This window comes from Condylura cristata, unplaced genomic scaffold, assembly GCF_000260355.1.
Source record: "Condylura cristata isolate star-nosed mole 26May11 unplaced genomic scaffold, ConCri1.0 scaffold00006, whole genome shotgun sequence".
Taxonomy (NCBI): Eukaryota; Metazoa; Chordata; class Mammalia; order Eulipotyphla; family Talpidae; genus Condylura; species Condylura cristata.
This window is the reverse complement of record NW_004567107.1, coordinates 44,029,682-44,052,913: the sequence shown is the minus strand read 5'-3', so window position 1 is coordinate 44,052,913 and position 23,232 is coordinate 44,029,682. Positions and strand designations below refer to the sequence as shown.

General features: G+C 34.6%; 1 protein-coding gene across 1 annotated transcript in view; it reads right to left on the bottom strand.

Moving 5' to 3' along the window:
• The window catches only part of KDM4C (lysine (K)-specific demethylase 4C), a 349,283-nt gene that overhangs the window by 277,005 nt on the left and 49,046 nt on the right, over nt 1–23,232 (bottom strand). The window contains exon 4 of the mRNA XM_004677654.2: nt 21,933–22,047. Within this exon, the coding sequence (XP_004677711.1) occupies nt 21,933–22,047 (115 nt within the window). The remainder of the gene's footprint in view (nt 1–21,932; nt 22,048–23,232) is intronic.

Genomic DNA, 23,232 nt, shown 5'->3' with positions numbered 1-23,232 from the left:
TTATGATCAATATACTTGGGCTTTGTATTTTCCACTTACAGTTGATGAAATCAACAAGCATTCCAAAGTGCTTAGAATTCCTACTATAAGCTTGTATAACTTTGCTTAACTCCACATTTCCCAAATATTATTTGGAACTTTATTTTTATAATACATTAACAGTAAATTTTTTTCTGTATGGGACAGAAAGGTAGGGAGAGCATTAATAGAGACAATTCCCTAATGTCTCTTTAGCAAAAGAGAAAAGGATTAGAACCACAGAAGATACAGCATTTCAGAATACAGCAGGTATGATGGAGTGGCTGGAAGATAATCACATCTATTGCTATAATAAACATAATGTAGTCTGTGCCAGCAAATAACACACAGAGTGAAATTTAAAAGTGATTAGAGAACATTCCTTAAAGTTACAAAAGTAACACACATGGAAAAAAGAAAAGCATGTTTAGCTGTTTTTTCTTTTTTTCAGAGAAAACATATTACTTTATTGTACTTGTATTGACTTGCTTTGAAGATTTTTTTTAAATAAATTTTATTTTTACATCACCATTTTGTGCCTTTTTCCATCTCAGTTGTAATACTGGTGGGCTTCCCACCACCAATTCTATTAACATAGTCCAGTGCACTCCCTGTCCCCATTTTTGATCCCATCCCAGACTACACCCCTGTAATATGTCCCTGATAGATAGGTGTTCATTATTATTATTACAATTATTTTCTCCCCTGATCCTTTATACTCGTGCTATGATTGAAACCATCCAATAATATTCCTTTTCTTTCTGGCTTATTTCACTCATGTTTAGTTTTTTGTTTTTTTTTTTTTTTTTAAAGATTTTAAAATCTAATACATTTCCCACCAAGGTGTAAAAATTACACCTTTCAGTGACCAAAATTAAAGCACAGGTTCACATTTTAAAACAAACTGAGAATTTTCTTAGAATCTTTCTACAATAAGATAGATAATAAAGTTAGGTTCATGTGAAATTCAATCTGTACTAAAGTTAGTTATATGTGATATGATAGCTTTTTTTGCTTCCTCCTTTCCACAAAAATATCTCACATTATTTAAACATTTTACTTTTTTGTTTTTGAGATTTATTTATTTATGCTTACAGGCCAGAGGTGTGGTGGTGAGAGGATACACCAGAGACAGAGTGGAGAGCAGAACAGGCTGATTGACACAGTACACTACTGAGGGGAGCAGCAGGTGGGTCAGGAGAGGCCTGCCACACCATGTGGGTCAGCTCCCTGGCCAGAGATTGAACTTGTGCTTCAGTGGCTTCAAAGAGCTTCACAATCCAGTGCTTTAACCCATCATACCACCAGAGAGAGTCCTAAACTTTTTACTTTTAAAAGACCTCTTTCTTGAGAATGGAGGCATTACAATCCCAAACTTCAAGCTAATAATAATCAAAACTGCATGGTACTGGAACAAGAACAGACATACAGACCAGTGGATTCAGATAGAAAACCAAGATATAAACCCACAGCTAATCTTTGACAAAGGAGCAAAGAAGATACAACGGAACAAAGAAAGTTTGTTCAGCAAGTGGTGCTGGGTAAACTGGGAAGCTACATGAAAAAAATGAAACTAGATCACTAGCTCTCACCATACACAAAAATCAACTCAAAGTGATTAAAGACCTAGACATAAGAAAGGAAACCATAAAATACCTGGAAGCAAAGATGTGCCAAACACTACAGGACATACACTTCAGCGACATTTTTAAAGTTATAGCACCCAATGCTATGATAGTGAAGGCAAGGATAAATAGATGGGACTACATCAAGTTAAAGAGCTTCTGTACAGCAAAAGAGACATTACAAAAAACAAACAGACAGCCCACTAATTGGGAAAACATTTTCTCACACAAAAGTAGTGATAAAGGACTGATCACAGAAATATATGGAGAACTGATGAAACTCAACAAAAATAAACAACCCCATCCAAAAATGGGCAGAAGAGCTAAAAAGACACTTCTCCAAAGAGGAAATGCAGATGGCCAACAGGCATATGAAAAAATGTTCAACATCACTTGTAATAAGGGAGATGCAAATTAAAACCACAATGAGATACCACCTCACCCCAGTGAGAATGGCACATCTTCAAACAACTAGCAACAACAAATGTTGGTGAGGATGTGGTGAAAAGAAATTCTCCTGCACTGCTGGTGGAAAGGCAAACTAGTACAACCACTATGGAAAACTGTTTGGAGGTTCCTCAAACTGCTTAACATGGAGCTTCCCTATGACCCAGCAATCCCACTCCTAGGTATCTACCCAAAAGACACAAAAACACTGATTAAAAAAGTGTTTATTGCTGTTTTATTTACAATGTTTATTGCTGTTTTATTTACAATTGGGAAAACATGGAAGCAGCCCAAATGCCCAAAAGTAGATGACTGGATTAAAAAGATGTGGTACATATATACAATGGAATGTTATTCAGCAATGAAAAAAAGAAACACATGTCTTTTGCAGCAACTTGGATGGAGCTGGAAAAGATCATGCTTAGTGAGATAAGCCAGAAAGAGAAAGAAATATACCAGATGGTTTTGCTCATAGCAGGAGTATAATGGACCAGGCGAGAGAATAGTAAGAATAATGAACAGCCATATACCAGACACATTTTGTGGGGGTGGAGTGCGGAATGGGATCAAAAACAGGAAGGTGGGGGGTAGGGAGGGAAGTGCACGGGATTATGGTGATGGCACACGGGTGACTCGGTGATGAGAAACCCACGGGGATTACAATTGAGATAAAAAAAATGTACAAAATGATGTAAAAATAAACTGTTATATTAATTTTTAAAAAAACAGTGTAGTATATAGAAAGGCAAGACAGAAAATCTAAAAAGTAAGTTAAGGCAGAATTAGTATGTCTAAGGTTCATGTAGTCAAATTCCCAAGAGATAAAAAATACAAAAAAAAAAAAAAAAACTACATAAAACCAGTAAAAGAGAAGATTGATAAAATCAACTACATTAAAATCTTTATTAAAAGAAATTGTAAATCAGCCTATCTGTAAAAATTTTATGTCAACTTTAGACAACTCTAAATACACTGAATCAAATTTATAAAATGGAGACATATCATACCTTCACTGGCCCACATTTTTTGTTTTCCAGTGAACAAAATATCAAAATCCCTAGTGTAATTATAGATTAAAAACTGATCATAAACCCTTCATTAGTACTCCTACTATTGAAAATATTATTACAATTGGAGAAATATTTGAACACATGTTTAATGCTTAGGCATTTCAAAGTTCTCAGTTTTTTAAATTGATCTGTTTTCATAGACATGGTACAGATAAAAAATTTTACCTGTATTCTATTTCAAGTATTTCTATATAAAGGATTCAAAGAAATTAAAATGGTGTTTGTTTAAAGTAACATAAAATATAGAACTGTGTGTTCAAGAGTCAGATTAATGATTTTTCTATCACATTATTTTCTTACCAAAGTAATTATCAAATAATTTTACATATCTTTTTAAAACAAACTTGTTTTCACAGTATACCTTGCATATACATAAGGTAAATATTAAATTATAGTTGTTGGCTGGTTCTTAAGTGAAAAATACTGGGTAGAATTTGGGTAGAATAATAATTGGTAAAATTTTATATGCTATTCTTGTCCTGGTGGTACCTTTGGCCAGTCACACACCTACTCAAGAAACCTTAAAACTAGAAGAGAATCTGAAACATTTCCAAGCATCCCCCAACTAGGTATTGATTTGTAAATCGAATATAAAGTGTAAACCATTTAACTGACAATTAATATAACTACAAGTGGCTTTTGATTTTGGTTTTAATTCACTGAATTGTGTGTAAACAATTTAAAAGTATGTTCCTGATTTTGAGATACTAAGCAGTACTACTACACAGTTGTCACTTTATTGAATGTGTACAATAGTACCTGAAGTTTATAAAATGTGTGCTATATAGCTTCAGGTACTAGAATAAAAAGTAATTTAATCACAAAAAGGCACTGAAAATAAAAAAGTATAAACAACAAACTACAACTGAAGTAAATAATTCAATGAATCCATGGTTTATTATCTAGAATGCAGTTTTAAAAATCCAAAATGTGAGGATAATTCCAAACAAATAATAGAAAAAGGACATTTCACAAAAGAGAAAACATGAATGGCCAATAAAAACACGGAAAAATACTTTGCCACTTTTGTATATTCATATAAGACATTTTACAGACACAAAATTGGCAATAAGTAATAAGCACTTCTTTAAGTGCTAAAGAAGATGTGTGTCAGCAGGAGGAAAATTTGGAGGTAATAGAATCATTCTAAGATTGAATTGGAGATTAACAGCACAAAAACCAATAACACACATTTAACAAGGGTGAATTTTGTGGTATGCACAGTACACCTCAATAAGGATGATTTTTAAATGATTATAGTTTGCTGGAAGAGCATAAACTAGTATAAAATCTTTTAAAAACAAGTAAATCTGACAAATTTGAACACTATAAGGCAGTACTTGCATGTCAGGTAATACTTTAGAGAAACTAAATGCATACATGTGCACCAAGAACCATATACAATAATGTCTTCATAGTATATATACACATACACACAAAAACACACACACACACATATATACACATACATATCTGTCTTTCTCTCTTGCTCGCTCTCTTGCTATATATAATGATATATATTAAGACATATTAAGAAAAAAGAGAAAGTGTACTTGGAAGGGTAATAAAAAATAAAATCCAAACTCAAAAATTAAACATTTCATAGCAAGCAAAATTATTGAACAATCACCCACATAGTAATATGGATAAGCCTAAGAACTTTATTGTTGGTGAAAAAAAAAATCTAAATCTAAAAAAACTATATAAGATGCTATTTCAATAAGGTCAAAAATAAGCCAAACTCAATCAGTATGTGTGTGTGTGTGTGTATATATATATATATATATATATGCAAGAAATCAAATACCCTGGATGACAGGTCAGGAAAGCAAGAAAGGGCTATATAAAGGATAGCTGATGAGCAGTATTGTTGATATTTTAAATACTAGACTGCATGGTAGGTTTGGAATATTCAATATTTCAATGTGCTTTAAAACGTAGCAAATATATAATGAGATGTTATATACATTCCAAAGACATGCTAAAGAAAAAAAATTGATGAAAAACAAAGTATCGCTTGAATTATATTCCACTGTACAATTTCTGTCCTGAGATCTTTTCCTATTGACAAGATGGTAACATATTTCTTAAATATAACAGGGGCAAAAAATAAAATAAAACAACAGGGGCATTTTCTTTAAAAATAACCCCTAAACAAACATCTTTCCTGGTTCTGACAGGATTAGACACATGATAGAAAGTATAAAGTGCTGAGTTTCAGGCTGTACCTTTTCAGGAAGATAACTACATAACAGAATTCTTCACAACTCTATTGGTCGGAAATCAGCTAGTAAATATCTCATTACAGCCTCTAGATTTTTTTTTTTTTTTTTTGCTTTAATATTACCCTTGGCAGCATCTAACATTTCAGAGCATGCTATGGAGCAGGCACTATACTTGGTGTTTGATTTATACGCTCTCATTTTAGCCTATGAGGCAGACACTACTGTCGTCTATTATCACTACAGCAGGGAATGAAGTCAGGAAACTTGAAGCAAAGAAGTCAAATAACTCATCCAAGATCTCACAGCTCGTAGGGACTCAAGGGCAAGAATGGAAAATGAACCCACACTGACTCTATTGTTTCTGAAGCCTGCAGCCAAACAATAAACCAGCCATTCAACTCTAAACTACATACTTTTATATAATTAAGGGAAAAACTTCCTTTTATCCCCCAATAATTCGAAAATAAAGATAGTAATTTGGCAATTATGCTTTTTACTTACTTCTTTTAAGGATTAGCTATCAAGATAATAATTTAGATATACCGACTCAGGCCAAATACAGGACTCAGGGATATACTCACAACTATGTATTTCTACATTTTTTTTAATCGCAGAAATAATAAACAGAATTAAATTTATTTTACACATCTAGAAATGGCTCTTATAGAAAATCCTAAAGGGAACATGAACCATGTAAAGATCTCTTTTTTTTTAAAGATTTATTTATTTATTTGTACAGAACTGGGGTACAGGCCAGAGATGCGGAGGGTGAGAGAATTCACCAGAGACAGAGCGGGGAGCAGAACAGGCAGATCGACGAAGTACACTGCTGAGGGGAGCAGCGGGCGGGTCAGGAGAGGTCTGCCACGCCACGTGGTCGCCTCCGGGGCAGGCGGGAATCGAACTCATGAGGAAGTGGCTTCAGATTCTCAGTGCTGTGCTTTAACCCGCTGCGCCACCAGGGAGGGCCTAGATCTCTTTTTTTTTTAGCTTATCTTTCCTATTTAATCAGTGTCCATTCACTATTATTTCCAATAACAAAAAATAATAAGTTTAGATGTCTCAATTAATGGGTTATTTCCAAAGCCCAGCTAAATCATTTTTTTAATTGAGTTAACATTTACTTACAACACTGTATATGATTTAGGGGATAGGTTCACACCTACAGATGTATGTCACTACACCATGCCACCACCAAATCACCCATACACTTCTCCCATAAGCCACTGTTCCCCTTCTCCTTTAAAAAGGATCAAAATTAATCTAGCATTTAACAGTAAAATCTCATGCCGTAAAACAGGTTATTTTTTCATATAGGAAATTAAAAACACAACCATCTTTACTAATGTATTCATTTTTCTAAACTATTACAATCCTTACCACATTCAACTTTATACTACAGTATTTTGAAATCACCACCTTAAATATTTTAATAGAGACTAAAAATTTAGTGTCTTTTTCACCTTTAATAATAAAAACTTCATTTACTTGAAAGGACAATGTAGCTGGATAAAAATTGCATTTCCAGCTTACTTTGCAGCTAAAGCTATTTATAGCACAAGATTCTGGCCAATGAAATATAAGTGGTCATCACTGGATAGGGCTTCCAGAAGAATGTTTCAAAGGTGCTACCTCAGTAAACAGAGTCCCTTGTACTCTTCATCCTTCCCCACACCTCCCTCCACCAGACATTCTATTTGATTAGTACAGAAAAGAAACACCAGGGGAAGAGTCTCATTACAAAGAAGGCAGAACTTACTAGAATAAAGGGCTATCCTGCATTATAGACTTAACACATTGGTCCAGGACCAACTGCCACAAATTTCTGCATAAAAAATAAAAGCTGAATTTGCTTAAGTTAGTGATTTTGAGGTCTCTATCACTGACTACAATAATGCCTGGCCAATGTACTTCCTCCTTAGTAACTAAATCCACAGGTTCCCAGCAGCCCCATTCTCCAGCTAATGGAAGTTAGAAAGTAATCCATCAGTGTCTGTGACAGTAATATACTATTTTGTTTAGGATTGACTTTTTTATTTATTTGTGCATACAAGAACTGGGGTTCAGGCCACAGGAGTGGGGGAGGATGAGAGAGCTCATCAGAAACTGAGTGAGAAGCAGGACAAGCAGATCAACGAAGTACAATGCTGAGGGGAGCAGCAGTCGGGTCAAGAGAATTGGGCAACATGGGGATCAAACTCGTGTTTCAGTGGCTGCTGAGAGCTTCATAGTGTTATGTTTTTTGTTTTTTGTTTTTTTTTTTTAAGATTTTTTATTTTATTTGTGCATACAGAACTGGGATACAGCCCAGAGATGTGGAGGGTGAGAGAATTCACCAGAGACAGAGTGGAGTGCAGAACAGGCAGATCAACGAAATACACTGCTGAGGGGAGCAGCGGGCGGGTCAGGAGAGGTCTGCCACGCCATGTGGTCACCTCCGGGGCAGGCGGGAATCGAACTCATGAGGAAGCGGCTTTAGATTCTCAGTGCTGTGCTTTAACCCGCTGCACCACCAGGGAGGGCCCATAGTGTTATGTTTTAACCCGTTGTACCAACAGGAAGTGACTATTAGCTTTTAAATGATGCCAAAGTATGGGGTAGATTTGGGCATTTTTACAACTACTAATCCCAGGTAAATTCCCATGTAGATGAAGAATATTTCTGCCCCAATTCTTCTACAGGAATCTATCTTATTTGTTTTTCTTATGTTCCTCCCAAGTGTTTGTTTTCTTCACCTTCCTTCATTTCTCTCACACTTCTATTTCTCACTGAAAGCTATTTAAGATTTAACACACTTTCATAACACTTAGTAGAAGACTCATACTATTGTTTCCCTTTCATTTTTCAAAAACAAAAACAAAAAAATAAGGTATTTCAACAAAAAGGTCTCATTTTCATTCTTCATAGTGTAAAATTTTGGATCAAATACATACATAGATCAACATCATCATTCCTACAATGAAAAAGGAAGAACCAACAACAATTTTCTTGAATATTTAACTATTTTCTCATTGTAAAGCATTTGAAACATATTTTAAATAAAGGTTACTTACAAACCTGTAAATAAGAGAAAACTACTTTATCACTTTAGTGACATCTCATTGTAAAGAAAAGCATTTGTAGTTTAAAATGTGTGTCTGGGGTGCTCCCTGGTGGCGCAGTGGGTTAAAGCACAGCTGGGACCACTTCAGCCTGAGTTCAATCCCCACCTGCCCCTGGAGGTGACCACATGGCACTGGGGGCCTCTCCTGACTCGCCCACTGCTCCCCTCAGCAGTGTGCTTCTTTGATCTGCCTGTTCTACTCCCCACTGTCTTTGGTGAATCCTCTCACTGCCCCTGCACCTCTGGCCTTGTACCCCAGTTCTGTATGTATAAATTATAAATATTTTTTTAAATGTGATGATACCAAAACTTAAAAAATGTACAAAAATCAGAATTTTTAGTTGACATAAAGGTCCATGTTCTGTTCTCTAGTTTGCAAAAAGCACACCTTTGATAAATATTATTTCTAAGGCTTTTTTTTTTAAATTGAGGTAACATCAATTTACAAAATTGAAAAGATTTCAAGTGTTTATTATCTTATCTCAGCAACAGTAGAATACATCACACCTACCACAAATGTCTACTTACCATTCACCACCAGCCAATCGGTATTCCCTAACCCTTCCCTCACTTTTCCCATCTGGTAACCACAATTCTGTTCTCAGGATACAACAGTTTCTGTTTCCATTTTGTATGTTTGTTAGTTTATTTTTTCCTTTTATTTCACAAATTAATGAAATCATGTATTTGAACTTCTGACTTATTTCACCTAGCATCTCTCCTCAAAATCTATCTGTTGTTGAAAATGGCACCTTTATAGGGCTGAGGGGTAGGTGTGTGTGTACATGTGTGTGTGCGTGTGTGTACGTGCATGCCCAAACAGCATATCTCCTTTATCCACTCATCTATAGTCAAGACACTTCCATATTGCTTCCATATCTTGGCTATTGTTAATACTGCTCCAATGAACATAGGGGTGCATTTCTTCCCAAATTAGCATTTTCATATTCTTTGCATAAGTACCCAGAAGAGAAAATAATGAAACACATGGAAGTACTATTTTCAATATTTTGATGAACTGTAATATTATTTTCTATAAGGGCTATACCAATTTACATTCCCATCAACAGTGCACAGGTTTTCTTTGATTGTACATTCTTTCCAACATCCAACTATTTCTTAATTTTCAATAACAGATATTCTAACTGGTGTGGCATGAAAGCTCACTGTGGTTTTGATTTGCATTCCTAAGGATAACTGACATAGAATATCTTTGCATATGACTGCTATATGTCTTCTTTTTTGAAATGTCTATTTACATTTTAGTCCTTGTTTAAGTGGAGTTCTTTTGTCTTTGTTGACTTGTTTACACATTTTGGATTTGAAGAGTCACAATGATGGGTTTACATATGTTGAACCAACCTTTCCTCATTGGAATAAGTCCCATTTGCTCAAGATGCATGATATTTTTATGCACTGTTGGATTCAGCTTGCTAATATTTTGTTGAGGGATTCTGCACATAAGCTCATCAGAGACAGTGACCTGTAGCTTTCTTTCTTTTTTCTTATTTCCTTTGGTACTGTCTTTAGTTGTGGTATCAGCTTCATTATGCTGTCCTCATAAAACAAGCTAGGAAGAGTATTCCCCTTTTCAATGTTTTTAAAGTCTAAGATAGGTATTAGATTTTCTTTGACTATTTCACCAGTGAAGCCATCTGGCCTTGGACTTTTGTTTTAGGGAGGTTTTTTGAATACCATTGTATTTCTTGAGATAGATCTGTTTCTTTGTGATTCAGTCTTGGATGTCGCATGAGTCAAAGATCAAAAGACTTGAGAAAGGTATCTAAAGAACTAAAGAACAGGGATATGTGAAAAAGCAGCCACACTTGCTTCTCAGTCTTGGACTTGCCCCAGGAACTTGGAAGATACAGGAGACACTTGGAAAAGATGTGGGTGAGAGACTAGAGGCAAGACATAACAATAGGAGCCTTTATCTTGACTTCCACTTTAATTTTGCTCCTTTTCTTCCTTGGGGAAGGAAGGGACCTGCCTGATCCCTTCTGCTCTTTTCTTATGGTTATCCACCAAAAGATACCTTAGACTTGTGATAGGCTTTTGGGTGTCATAAACCTTGCTTCAAGACAAACCTGTTTGGCTGGGCATTTACCCATGAGGCCATGGGTAACTTTGAGTGTTTCACAGCAAAACTATTAGCCTTTCTACTTCTCTTTAATGCACACTAATTCTACTAAAGCTCTTTTCTATTAAAGGTCATACACACTAAGAGTATTGTCATTTTTATGCACCACATCATCAAATCCATTTAGAATGTACAAATTTAGGGGTCTTGGGGTGTCCCTCAGTCTACCCACTAACATACATATTTATCTTGGTTTATTGGCACACAATTGAATTATGAACATTTTCTAAACATTTTATTGTATATATTCCATCAAACCTACAACAATTTATACCAGTATTTTCCTTTATCTAGAATTATCTAACAATCTTTGCTGTAATTAAAGAGAAAACACTAGAAAATAAAAATAATGTTGGTACATAAATACTGATTCTTATTTCTGATCATTTCTAAAGTAGATTCTAGAAAGAAAAGTTCTTTGACAATATAGCTATTTGAATCTATTTTATTTATAAATTCTTACTTAAAAAAACAATTACTAGCTTCTAGTTCTTAAAAAACATAATGAAGATAAAATACACATTATCTTCACCTTCTTTTCTTTTTTTTAAATGACATGGTTAGAATCAAAGCAGAAACTGGGCTTTAACTACCTCACCTTATCGAGAACTTTTATAAAACTGCAAGCAAGAATTGGGCTGTAGTAGGAACAGGAGCTTACTTTTGAAAATATTAAACAGTGAAGACCCTGAAGAGCCTGACCAATAATAATCCAAAAGAGGAAGTAGTGTGAAGTCCACAAGAAGCTCATGTTCTAATAATCACTCCCATTAACAGTGTAAAATAGCAGAAATAGTAAGAGGTCTCCCAGTTTCACCAGTAAATGTCCTCTTGGATAAATTCTAATATTTCAGTCTGAGTTTCCTCATCTGTAAATGTGTTGACTACATCATATGATCTCCACAACTCCTTCTAGGTGAAAACAATGATTTTATGATCACCAAGCAAATTCAGCACTAAAACTCTGGTTATTCACTTGTGGTTTCATGTTCTTTCCTTTTCAGCAATTCTCACCACTGTCTCCCTAACACTTTTCTATATATATTTGCCCCTCCAGGCATAATGGCCATCTAGTAGCTCCAGAATACTCTGAACATCTTCACCCCTCACTATTACTCACGTGGCTAATCCCTATGATGTCCTAATTTCTCACCACAACCCAAAAAACTGTGACATTCCCCATAAAGGATAACCTTTTAATATTCCTAATGTGCATAGTATTCACAGTGGAACAATCTAGTCTTCATTGTAAGTGTTGGAAATAGTTTACATCTCTCTAGTCTCCCTGCATTGGTACTCTCACACTCCACTCAGCATGATAGTCCACACATATTTCTTAGTTTATCAATTTAGCATTGTAATGAACATGTAAGTATGCATTAATTGTGAAGTTTAATGGCTGAAAGGCAAAAATCAGAGTTAAAAAAAATGACTAATTCTATCCAAATCTATTCACACCAAATTTTTTTTTAAAAGAAATCATTTCTGACACAAGATCAGCAAGTTTCCTCACAAATATTCTATCAGTAGTAAATAAGGTGGAAGTCCAATCAATCTATTCTGGGGCAGCTATATTCCTTACAAAGTTCTTCCAGAAACAAAACTGAAGTTCCCCATGGTATCCCATTTAATCCTTTCAAATGCAAGATACTCAACCGCAATGATCAGGTACTCTGAGGTCAGCCTGTGCCTGGGGTTCATCTGCTCTGCTCTTCCATTCTCAATTTCCATATGACCCTAGTCATGTTCTTCTGGCAATAACCATCTGAAAACAGTTTCCAAAACTGATAAAACATTCTAAATGCAACATAGGATAAGTGAATTTAAATTATCATAACTTCTTCTGTCTGCATGGCAGTACTTGGAATCCTGAAAAATAAGATTTTATTCACTAATGATTGTCCATAATCTGCTGGCAGATAATGATTTTGGTTAACTAGAAGTTTTATTCTATGAAACTACAATCTGAACATCATAATCTTAAATAGGCCAACAACTCTCAATCTAAACCAAAACATATCTAGAATGGCATTTTGCCAGGGGTGTGAAAATTAACATATAGTTAACGCTTCAAACTATTTCTTATTTCAAAATAATTATTTAGTTATATGAAAGTACAAAATGAAAGAAATTCTGGTAATTCAAGTAATTCAAACTGTTTTGTCTCACTTGGAAACCCACAGCCTTAGGTAAATTTGCTGTCCAAGAGCACCATCTGGTGGATACAAGTATTTAAACTATCCCATTGTGGGAAGAAAAAATTTCATCTTTGATCTAAGCCAAATATCATGAAGACTAAAATCTTGGTGTGATAAGATTGCAGGAGCTTAGTCAACAGATTTCTTATGAAGAGGCTCTTGACTTGACAAAACCTAAATAGAAAAGATATTTAGAACTCAAAAAAATTCTCTTAACAACAAGCTCTGGTCACCTTCTTGAAGAAAAGTTGCTTTTTCAAAAAGCAAACATCTTTAAGCTGGGAGAAACCTCAAGAGCAGTTAACTCCATCCCTTCCCTTTACAAATTCTAAGGCAAAGACAGAGCATTTTCAAAAGCTATAGCTAGGATGTCTGTTTATAGGCCAATGTCCTGCACTGTTTAATATAGCCTTCTATTTCAAGAAACTGGTGGAAAGGTGGGAAACTCTGTCAGTGTCTGGGATTTAGTGCCCCTCTCTTGGTTAGCAAGGATTTGCGGCTCCTCTGTGGGCTATTGCCTACCCTCACAATGACAACACCAGAAGTTCCCAGCTTCCACAAGCGGCCTGCCTCTCTCATCACCTTAGATTTCACTGCTCTCCCCTATGTGGAAACTATGCTACCAATAAAAAAGAGGACAGATAAAGGCTAAATCACCCAGTTAAAACAACACATAGCATCACAGGAAGGCATTCACAATGTATGAAAAGGAAGAAGGAAAAGACAAGACCGATCTATGCTCATGATAATATATATATTAAAGATATATGTGTGTGTGTATATATATACACACACACACACACACACACATATATCTATATGTATGTAGTGCATTAAGTACAGAAAAAAATGGATGGGAATACACTAAACTTCTCTGACAGCAATTGCCTCTGTCAGGATTATGAATTATTCCATTATCTTATACTTAACGTATTAAGGTTTGCCACAGCATTTTTTTAATTGTTTTTATTTTTTTATCACTTGGTTATTAATACCTGGAAGATAAAAGCAACAGACTTGCAAATTAATACTAAATTTAAAACCTTAGAAATAAATTTTAACTATTTCTATATTTTGAGATTGAACTCAAGAAGACTTGAGTTCCTATCCCAAGTCCACTTTCTGCTAATAAAGATTTGCATGATTTCATAAAACTATATGCCATTGTTGTTCAACAAAAACTCATCAATTTCTAGTTTGAGAACACTGTCTCCTAATGTGATCTTGCCTTTGAGGAATGTTTCAACAGATACTGTTGCTTGAAAGTGAATAAAAAAAGAAAGAATGGGCCTCCCCAGTGGCTTAGGGGTTAAGATTCACACTACCACCTAAGTTCAATGCCATCAGAGTAACCCACATGCTGCGGCAGACCTCTCCTATCTTGCCTGTTGCTCCCCTTAGCAGTGTATTTTACTGCAAAATACAGAGTGAGTTCCCCACTCTGTCTCTGGTGAACCCTCTCACCCAGCTCCCCACATCTCTGGCCACACCACAGTTTGTCTACACAAAAATAAAATTTAAAATTAAAAACAGGGCTCTCCTTGGTAGTGCAATAGGTTAAAGAGCAGCACTGCAAGCTAGCCACAGTGACTTCAGCACAAGTTCAATCCCAGGTCAGGGAGGTGACCCACTTGGTACAGCAGAACTCTCCTGTCTCGCCCACTGCTCCCCTCAGCAGTGCACTTCATCAATCTGCCTGTTCTTCCCACTCTGTTTCTAGTGAATGCCCCTCCAGCTCTAGCCTGTACCTCAGTTCTACATGCATAAATAAATAAATCTTTTTAAAAAATTAAAAACAAGAATGAATACTGCTACTTTACTTTACCTACTTTACCTAAAGATTCCTGCATAAGAGATCTATAAAATGAAAGCAGAGGAAAAAAAGGCATTTGCTAAATATCTTAGGGTAGCAGTTTTCAAAGGACATCAAAACTGTTTTTATATCAAGATACTATCTGCCTTTTCCACTCTTACATGAATGTGATTACTTTGTAAAGGCTACATGATAACACCACAGATTAAATGAAGAAAAAAAACAAAGAATAGAGATGTCTTCTACTTAAGTAAACATTGAATATTTGAAAAAAATGTAAAATATTACACTTTATTACTGTAATTTTTGTTTAGGAAAATATAGGCATTTTTAATGAAAATATTTAATTATTATCCAATGGACTGTTTTTAATGAATTAAGTACTTTTTAACATTTGCAGTTTTAATATCTGATACAATAAATCAGAAAATATAAAGCCTACCTACACAAAACTTTTTTTTTTAAAGATTTATTTATTCATACAGAACTGGGGTACAGGCCAGAGATGTGGAGGGTGAGAGGATTCACTAGAGACAGAGTGGGGAGCAGAACAGGCAGATCAACGAAGTCCACTGCTGAGGGGAGCAGCGGGAGGGTCAGGAGAAGGCTGCCGCGCCATGTGGATCACCTCCAGGACAGGCAGGGATCGAACTCATGCAGGAGTGGCTTAAGCTTCTTAGTGCTGCGCTTTAACCTGCTGCGCCACCAGGGAGGGCCCTAAAAACTTTTTGAAGTCTATAATAGACTTCAAATTATTTGTCTTGGAATGGGTATCCTGAAACCAAAAAAAATTGAAAGTAACTATCTCAGGATACTAGTGTTCAGGAAAAAACATACCAGGAAAATCCCCAAAGAGCCCTCCTTCCTCATTCAAAGCACTTTCTTTTTTTTTTTTTTAAGATTTATTAATTTATGCATACAGAACTGGGACACAGGCCAGAGGTAAAAGGGCGGTGGGAGGATTCACCAGAAACAGAGCTCAAGACAGACTGCTGAGGGGAGCAGCGGGCGAGACAGGAGAGGTCCGCTGCATCATGTGGGTCACCCCCTGTCCGGGGATCAAACTCATGCTGAAGCAGCTGTGTTTGTGCCACCAGGAAGGGCCCATCAAAGCACTTTCTGAGCCTATTGCTATATGACCCATCTATCTGATAAGTCATTATCTGTATTACAAAGCATGATTGTGAGCCTATCACTTTCCAAATAAAACAATCTTAATTCTTCATGAAGTACAGTCTTCATGCAATGTCATTTCATAGGTTTATTTCAAAATAAAGAAGTACCTGAACATAAAGCATCCAAAGGATAAATTACACTTAACTGGGAACTGTTATGATGAGGTTAAGCTTAACTCCTTGCTGATTCACTACCTTGAAACAAGGGCTCGAGGGGGTTATTACAGACTGCATTGACTGTATGATATGAAAGCATTCATACTGGAAAGCCTTGGCATTGGAGAAAGTGGTGAGGTCTAGGGGAAGAGTCTGTTACCACTAACAAGGGGAAAATCTTGTAAATACATTTGAAAGCAGGTAACAGTCTTAGGAATCCTAATAGTTATTAATAATGAAATAACAGCCTAATTAAGGAAAGTATATAGAACTTATTTTAAACTTCACTTAATTAACAATGACCAGCATTATACCATATGATAGGAATTGCCAGAAATGCAGCCTGAATTAGCACAGAATAATACAGGCCTGAATGACTCACTTTCCCTGCACTAGTGAATATAAGTTATCTTGAAACCTATCCATGATTAGCACACACACACAAAGAGATGTACTGTCTTCCAAGATGCGTGGAAGTACACATGGCTATTTACTATTTCTACAGAAAATTTCCGTTGACTTTCATGTCCCTTAACTAAATCAAACTTACCACAGTTACCCTTTTCTCCCTGTTTTTCTTTTCTCTTAGTCTTCATTTTAGTATGTTTGTTTCCTGGAGATACTCCTATGCTTCTTTTAACAGTTAATTTTATTACGTACAGTTAGTACAGGCTAATTAAAACACTCACTCTTTATTAATGGATCGGTCTACAGTGAAACATAAAAATAAAAAATTCAGACCTTAGACCACCCAAGGCCACAGGTGGCTGGCTATATTTCTAAGGTTAGAGCTTTCTTTAATTACAGAAGTTTCCTGACATCACCAAACACTTTAATTTCACCATCTCAATGCATCAATGTAGTCAATTATATTGCTATCACTCTCTTGTGAAATTTTTAATTTCATTTATATCCCATCTGTCTCAAAAATGTTTTAAGTATCCTTCCCTAGGAACAAATAACTATGCCTCTATTGTAGTGGCTGGCAAAATCTTTCTGCAAAGGACAGAAAGAAAATATTTTAACCTCCAAGGGCCACAGAAGCTCTATCACACTGTTCAACTCTGCCATTATAAAATTCTGTTTATTGAGCTAATCCTTTACCCTCAGATCCCAATTCAGTAAACATACACAGACTCTTAAATGCAATCTTACCTCAATTTTATCTATTTACTGTCTCATCTTCCCTTCTCCTTCCTAAGCAGGCCAAGTGAAGATGTCCTCTGTCCTCCAGAAAGTCTGTCAATTCCATGTCTGTTTTACATGCTTCTCCTCCAGGTCCCATGAAACCCCACACTTGTCTTTATGGCTAAATTCATTATACTTTTTTGACTCTCTGCCCCTCGAAGTCTACAAAATACTTGAGAAAAAGGATCCTTAAGCCTCTTTGTACCTTACTCAAACTGCTTCTCATACCTCGCCACACCTTCTGCAAGAACTCCACTCCCATAGGAATGGGAGTATTTTGCCTCATTTGAAATTTAAGAAAGTAGCCACAACTAGAAATTAGACAGTCATGTGAATTATAGCTGACAAGAAGAATTCCTTTCAAAATAATGTTATGAACCCTAACCAACCCATTCCAAAATCAATTTAAATATTGAGCTGAATGCTTAAACAATGCAATGATACAACAGCAAAGAGTAAAATAATACATAACTTTTTTGTGTGTGCATTCACTGAGATGATTTCAAGTGCTCCTGACAGTTACAGGTTATTATTACACTCACTATTCATCACTCTCTTTAATGCACTTCCTCTTGTTACTCTCCATCTAATGCCACAGGGTAAATACAAGTTATTTTTTATTTGTTGAATTTAAGTGTCTTGAGTGTGACTGGTTTTATTTACCAGTAGCAGTTTACAACATCTCTCGAAGGCCTTCCTTTATACTATAAACGCATTGAAAATGTCAGCTTAGTTCTGTAGCTACTAAATGTTCCCGCAGAGCCTACAGAAATTCCATAAAATACTGTGCCTTGTAGGACCTACCAAAATGACAGATTCCTGGCTCCAAAACCTGTAAATAAGGAGGATGCTTTAAAACTTTGTGTTTACAAAACCAGTAGATTTTGTTGATGGAATTTTAATAAGTAAAGTTACTCAAATCTGAAGTCTAAAGTCAATGTTCCCTTGAAGCAATGACAATGTGTAACTGGTTTTCAAATGCAAGCAGTAAATTGATAAGCACAGAAAATCAAAGTCCACCAGCCTCATCTATAGAATTAACAATTGTTATTTCACTATCAGATATGGAAAGTTAGTGCAGGGCTTTCTAATGTCAATTGTTCTAAACATCATCCCAAATGTGTCATTCTTAACTCTTAACACACACACACGCACATATATATAAAACAGATGATTACATAAAAGTAACTCGGACTGAATTTTATCTCTTTTAGAGCATTCAGTCATACTCCTCTTAATCCAAAATCCAGATGATTCCTGAAATCAAGCGTCACTTTAAAAAGACTGAAAATTGGGCCCTCCCTGGTGGCGCAGCGGGTTAAAGCACTGCACTGAGAATCTAAAGCCGCTTCCGCATGAGTTCAATTCCCGCCTGCCCCGGAGGTGACCACATGGTGTGGCAGACCTCTCCTGACCTGCCCGCTGCTCCCCTCAGCAGTGTACTTCGTCGATCTACCTGTTCTGCTCCCCACTCTGTCTCTGGTGAAGCCTCTCACTGCCCCTGAGCCTCTGGCCTGTACCCCAGTTCTGTATGCACAAATAAATAAATCTTTAAAAAAAAAAAAAAAAGTGGGCAGCCTGACTGTCTTCATTTAAAAAAAAAAAATAAAGACTGAAAATTGTTCAGGATACCATAAGGGAGAAATTCAGAGAAGGCACAAAATAAACCATGGATTCAAGGTAATTATTACCTGACACAACAATGTAGTTTTATATATTTCTACAACGATGAAATTGACCATATATAACTGCTTCCTTAAAACCTATAGTCCCAGTACTGGCCGGGGAACTTTACAAAAAATTTCTGGGTCCCAACCATAATATGTCAACAAGCACCTGGTTCACTCATTCCAATGGAATTCCCACAGACACTGGTTTAATAAAACAAGGTGCCATGTATTTTAAGAGGTCTTACTGTAAATGATACTCATTTTTCCAATAAAAATAGCCATTTATATTCAACATAAAAAGAGATTTGTAATAAATAAATAATGAATAAATAAATAAATAAAAATTTAAAAAGAGATTTGTTATCACTAAAGAATAAATCACTACCGATAAAACTAGAGTTGATATATTAAAAAAGTATTAAGAAAGAGACCCCACTGAGCTTGATTCTATTCTAGCACACTGAAAAAACATGGTGCAAAATAAGTAGGAGGCCCTACCACACCCCAGTCATCTCAGGGAGCTACTGGTGAAATACCACTACTCTGAAATACATAAAATAAAAACAGTAACAACAACAAAGCAATGATTTAATACAATGAAACTAGCGGTGCAGCAATGGCTGGATGGAATATACACTGACATAATCCTGTGGAGAGCAATATAGAAAATATCTCTAAATCAAAAAATAAATCAATAAAGCCTCCTATTTGCATATAGAGAAATATACTCACATGCAAAAACATGTACACATATGTGTATATACTCCCTTAATAAAGTCTCAACACTAAGGTATCTTATACTAGTGAAAATCAAAAACCAGAATAAGAAGGCTATTTTTGCTCTTTTAACTTTTACTTTTAACATCAAACAAATATATTTAAACATTTGTATCTATCATTTAGATTCAGCTGCCAATATTTTGCCTATCTTCAACTATATCCATTTTACTTAACTGTATGAAGTATTTTCAAAATAAATCCCAAACCCATATTATTTCACTTATATACTTTTAAATAGGTAAGGAAAAGCTACAGATAGATAGAGCCACCATGCCATCATTGCATCTAACATAGATAACAACATTAATTTCAATCCTACAATATTACTTGTCATGCAATATATTTTCAAATAAGAATGATCTTTTTTTCTTTAGAATGGTCCTTTCAAAAAGAATGTTCAACAGTTGGAAAACCATTATCAAAAATGTGAAATTGTGCTACTAGCACATGAACATAAAGTGTAAAGAAGTCAAGAAAAGCATGACAACAAGAAAAATATACAAAGACTTCAGCAGGCATTTCAATAATAGAAACCTGGAAAAATTCAATAAGCCAATGAATAAACATAAGGGGGAAAACATCATATTGGAATTTAAAACCATAAGATACTACTACAACACACACCAACCGCCTAACAATACAAAGTGTCAGGGAGGAAGTGAAGCAATGGGAATCTGTAAATATTACTATTGAAAGTTATGAATAGAAAAGAGTTAACCATGTATATACCCTATAGACATGCATAGCTCTATACACAACAAAAGCATATATACCTCTGCTCTGGAAATTGTGCACAACACAGGAATTTTATGAACAAAAGTCAACATTAGAGGCAACCAAAAAATGATCACTAGAAAAAAGAAATAGGCTATGGTACAGTCATTCATGTAATAATATATAGGAATTAAAATGAGTGAACCATCGCTAACTATATACAATGCAGAGAAAGTTTAGAACTGTAATAAGGTATGATATAGCTAGAAATGAATGAGTCTTCCAGTTATACGAAATTCAGAAACAAGATAGAATGAGCTCCATTTTTAAAGTGTCTAATACCATTAAGTGTAAATAGTAACTACCTTTGAAGAAAAGTGGGAGACCATGACAGGTAAAGGGGACATCCAGGCAAATTCTAGGGTGCTGATATCAGTGAAGGCATTTAAGTAAGTTGCAATAATTTGTGAAATTCTAATTTTATATTTTATACATTTTAAAGTTTGTTTTACATTTCAATATATAAAAGGTATAGGTAAAAATAGTAAAATTGATTAAAGCAAAGATTATCAATACCTGCCAGATTCACTTAATGAAAGACTATTGGAAAAGAGAAAATTTATTTAATCTCTAGCACCTCATATAAGATTTCTTAGCAATTATAAAGGGAAATCCTGAACTGGATCTTTCATATGGGGAAGAAAAGTTTGTAAATAAGATTACTGGAAAATGTAAGGATCTATGATAATAGTGTATATATTAGATGATACTATGTAAATTATAAATTGCCTTGTAATTAAAAGATACATGCTGAAATTATCAAGGGTGAGTTCTCATGTTTGCAATTTACTTTCAAACACTGCAGAAGAGAGACAGACACAATAAGACAGGAATCACATCAATAGAGAAACAAAACACAAATGTGGCAAAATATTAACCACCAGTGAACTGGATGAGTGTCTAGGTGTTCACTGCACTAGATTTCAACTTTTTGGTAAGTAAGTAATTTTTAAAAATAAAACAATGGGAGGAGGATAAAAGGTTTGAAAAAATAATTTTTAAGAACTGAGTTTACAATTATCAGAAGAAGTTAAAAAGATTGCATTATATCTAGGGAGTTATGCTTTCATGAAAATAACTGGAAAAATTGTAATAATATGTACTTCTGTAAAAAAGAAAAATCTCAATATTTATCTGTGGTAAAAAGGAATATTATAAGCCAATTCAAATAATAGCTTTTATAAATGATTAAAACTGCTAGAAACAACTGAAAATACTTCTTTTGCCTTAATAATGAAAAATAATTCCTGTTTTCTGAATGTTTTTACAAGTGATTTGTGTTAGAAAAAATTTGAATGCAATATAAATATTAGTCAGATAATAACCTATTATTATTCAATAATATCAGGTTATTTGTATAATTAGCTACCATCAATTTATAAAATGCCTTTAGCAAAAAATATACAAATGTACCTTTATTTCCTCTTGTCCTGTGATGAATTGCAGATCACTCAAAGAACAACAATAATCACTTCTCGACTACCTAAAATGGTAGCAATGGCAATAACATGAAATCATCTTTCATAAAGTTCAATATATTATAAATATACCTCATCATATATGCTCCCATTAATGTCTGCTCCATAGATAGGGGCCACAAAGGTTAAATTCTTCCAGTATTTGCGTTCCAAATCTTCATAATCTAAGTACCTTGGAGTACAGTATCTAGAAAAAGCAGATGAATAAAAGCACAAATAAGTAAGAAGATATTAAAATTTGACTTTAAATCACTTTATAAACAAAATTTTTCAAAATGAAAATACTGCAGCAACTCACACTGGCAAAACTAACAAGCAAATATGAAAATGCATTTCTTATAGATTACCTGGATATGCTTCAGATAACAAAATATCTATATAGGTAACTTGAGATTTTTGACTAGTGAAGAAAATCTCTTCATGTAAGTATTAGCAATAAGAAGCAGATATTAGTTAAAAATTCATCACTTCAGTTTTCAAAATATTTTCTAACATCTTTAAACAACTATACTATATTAGGAAATTTAAAAATTTACATGTAGCAAAACTGACAAAAAACAGTCCTGCTAAATTGTAAGAAAGTAAAACAAAAATAACATAATTAGTTATTAAATTGGCAAATGCTTAATATATTAATAGCATAAAAAAGTGAGACCTCTCTCCACAGCTGGAGTTGGAACATAAACTGGTTTAAAAAAAAAAATCCTAGTATAATTTTTAACACATCAAAAGACTTAAGGAATCTACCTTTGACCCTAAAATCCAACTCTAGAAAATCACCCAAAAAACAAAGACATAGGTACAACTACAGATAACCCAGGAGGTTTGCTGCAGCATTTTAAAAATTCTGGGCTAATGTCAGCACGTAGGGCTTAGAATACAAAATAGGTAAATCTTTCCACAAAGAATAAAACAAGTTACAGAATAGCAAATATGCTAAGACACTATTTATGAAAAAATCTGTAATTATTTATTAAGCGTACAGAAAGAAATATCAAATTATTAATATTAATTGGTACCTCATATAGGAATTATAAAAAGGCACTTTCTTCTCTGGTTACTTGGATTTTAAACAATAATTATCTTATTACAAAAAAGAGTACCAATAATAATACATGAAAAAAAGCAATCAACAAACTGAAAAACAGAAGAAGTAAAACAAGCATAGTAAAAATGGGGTTAGCAGGAGTAGCAACCTGCATTGAACATTTTAGATTTAATAAATATAAAACAATCAACTTACGCTGCACAGAAGACTCCAATAAACAATAAGAATACCAAATTACTTAATTTGACAACTGTTATTTTAAACACATTATTATTTGTTGATTTGCCGAGAACAATATCAGAGGGCAGTCTAAACTAAAAACAA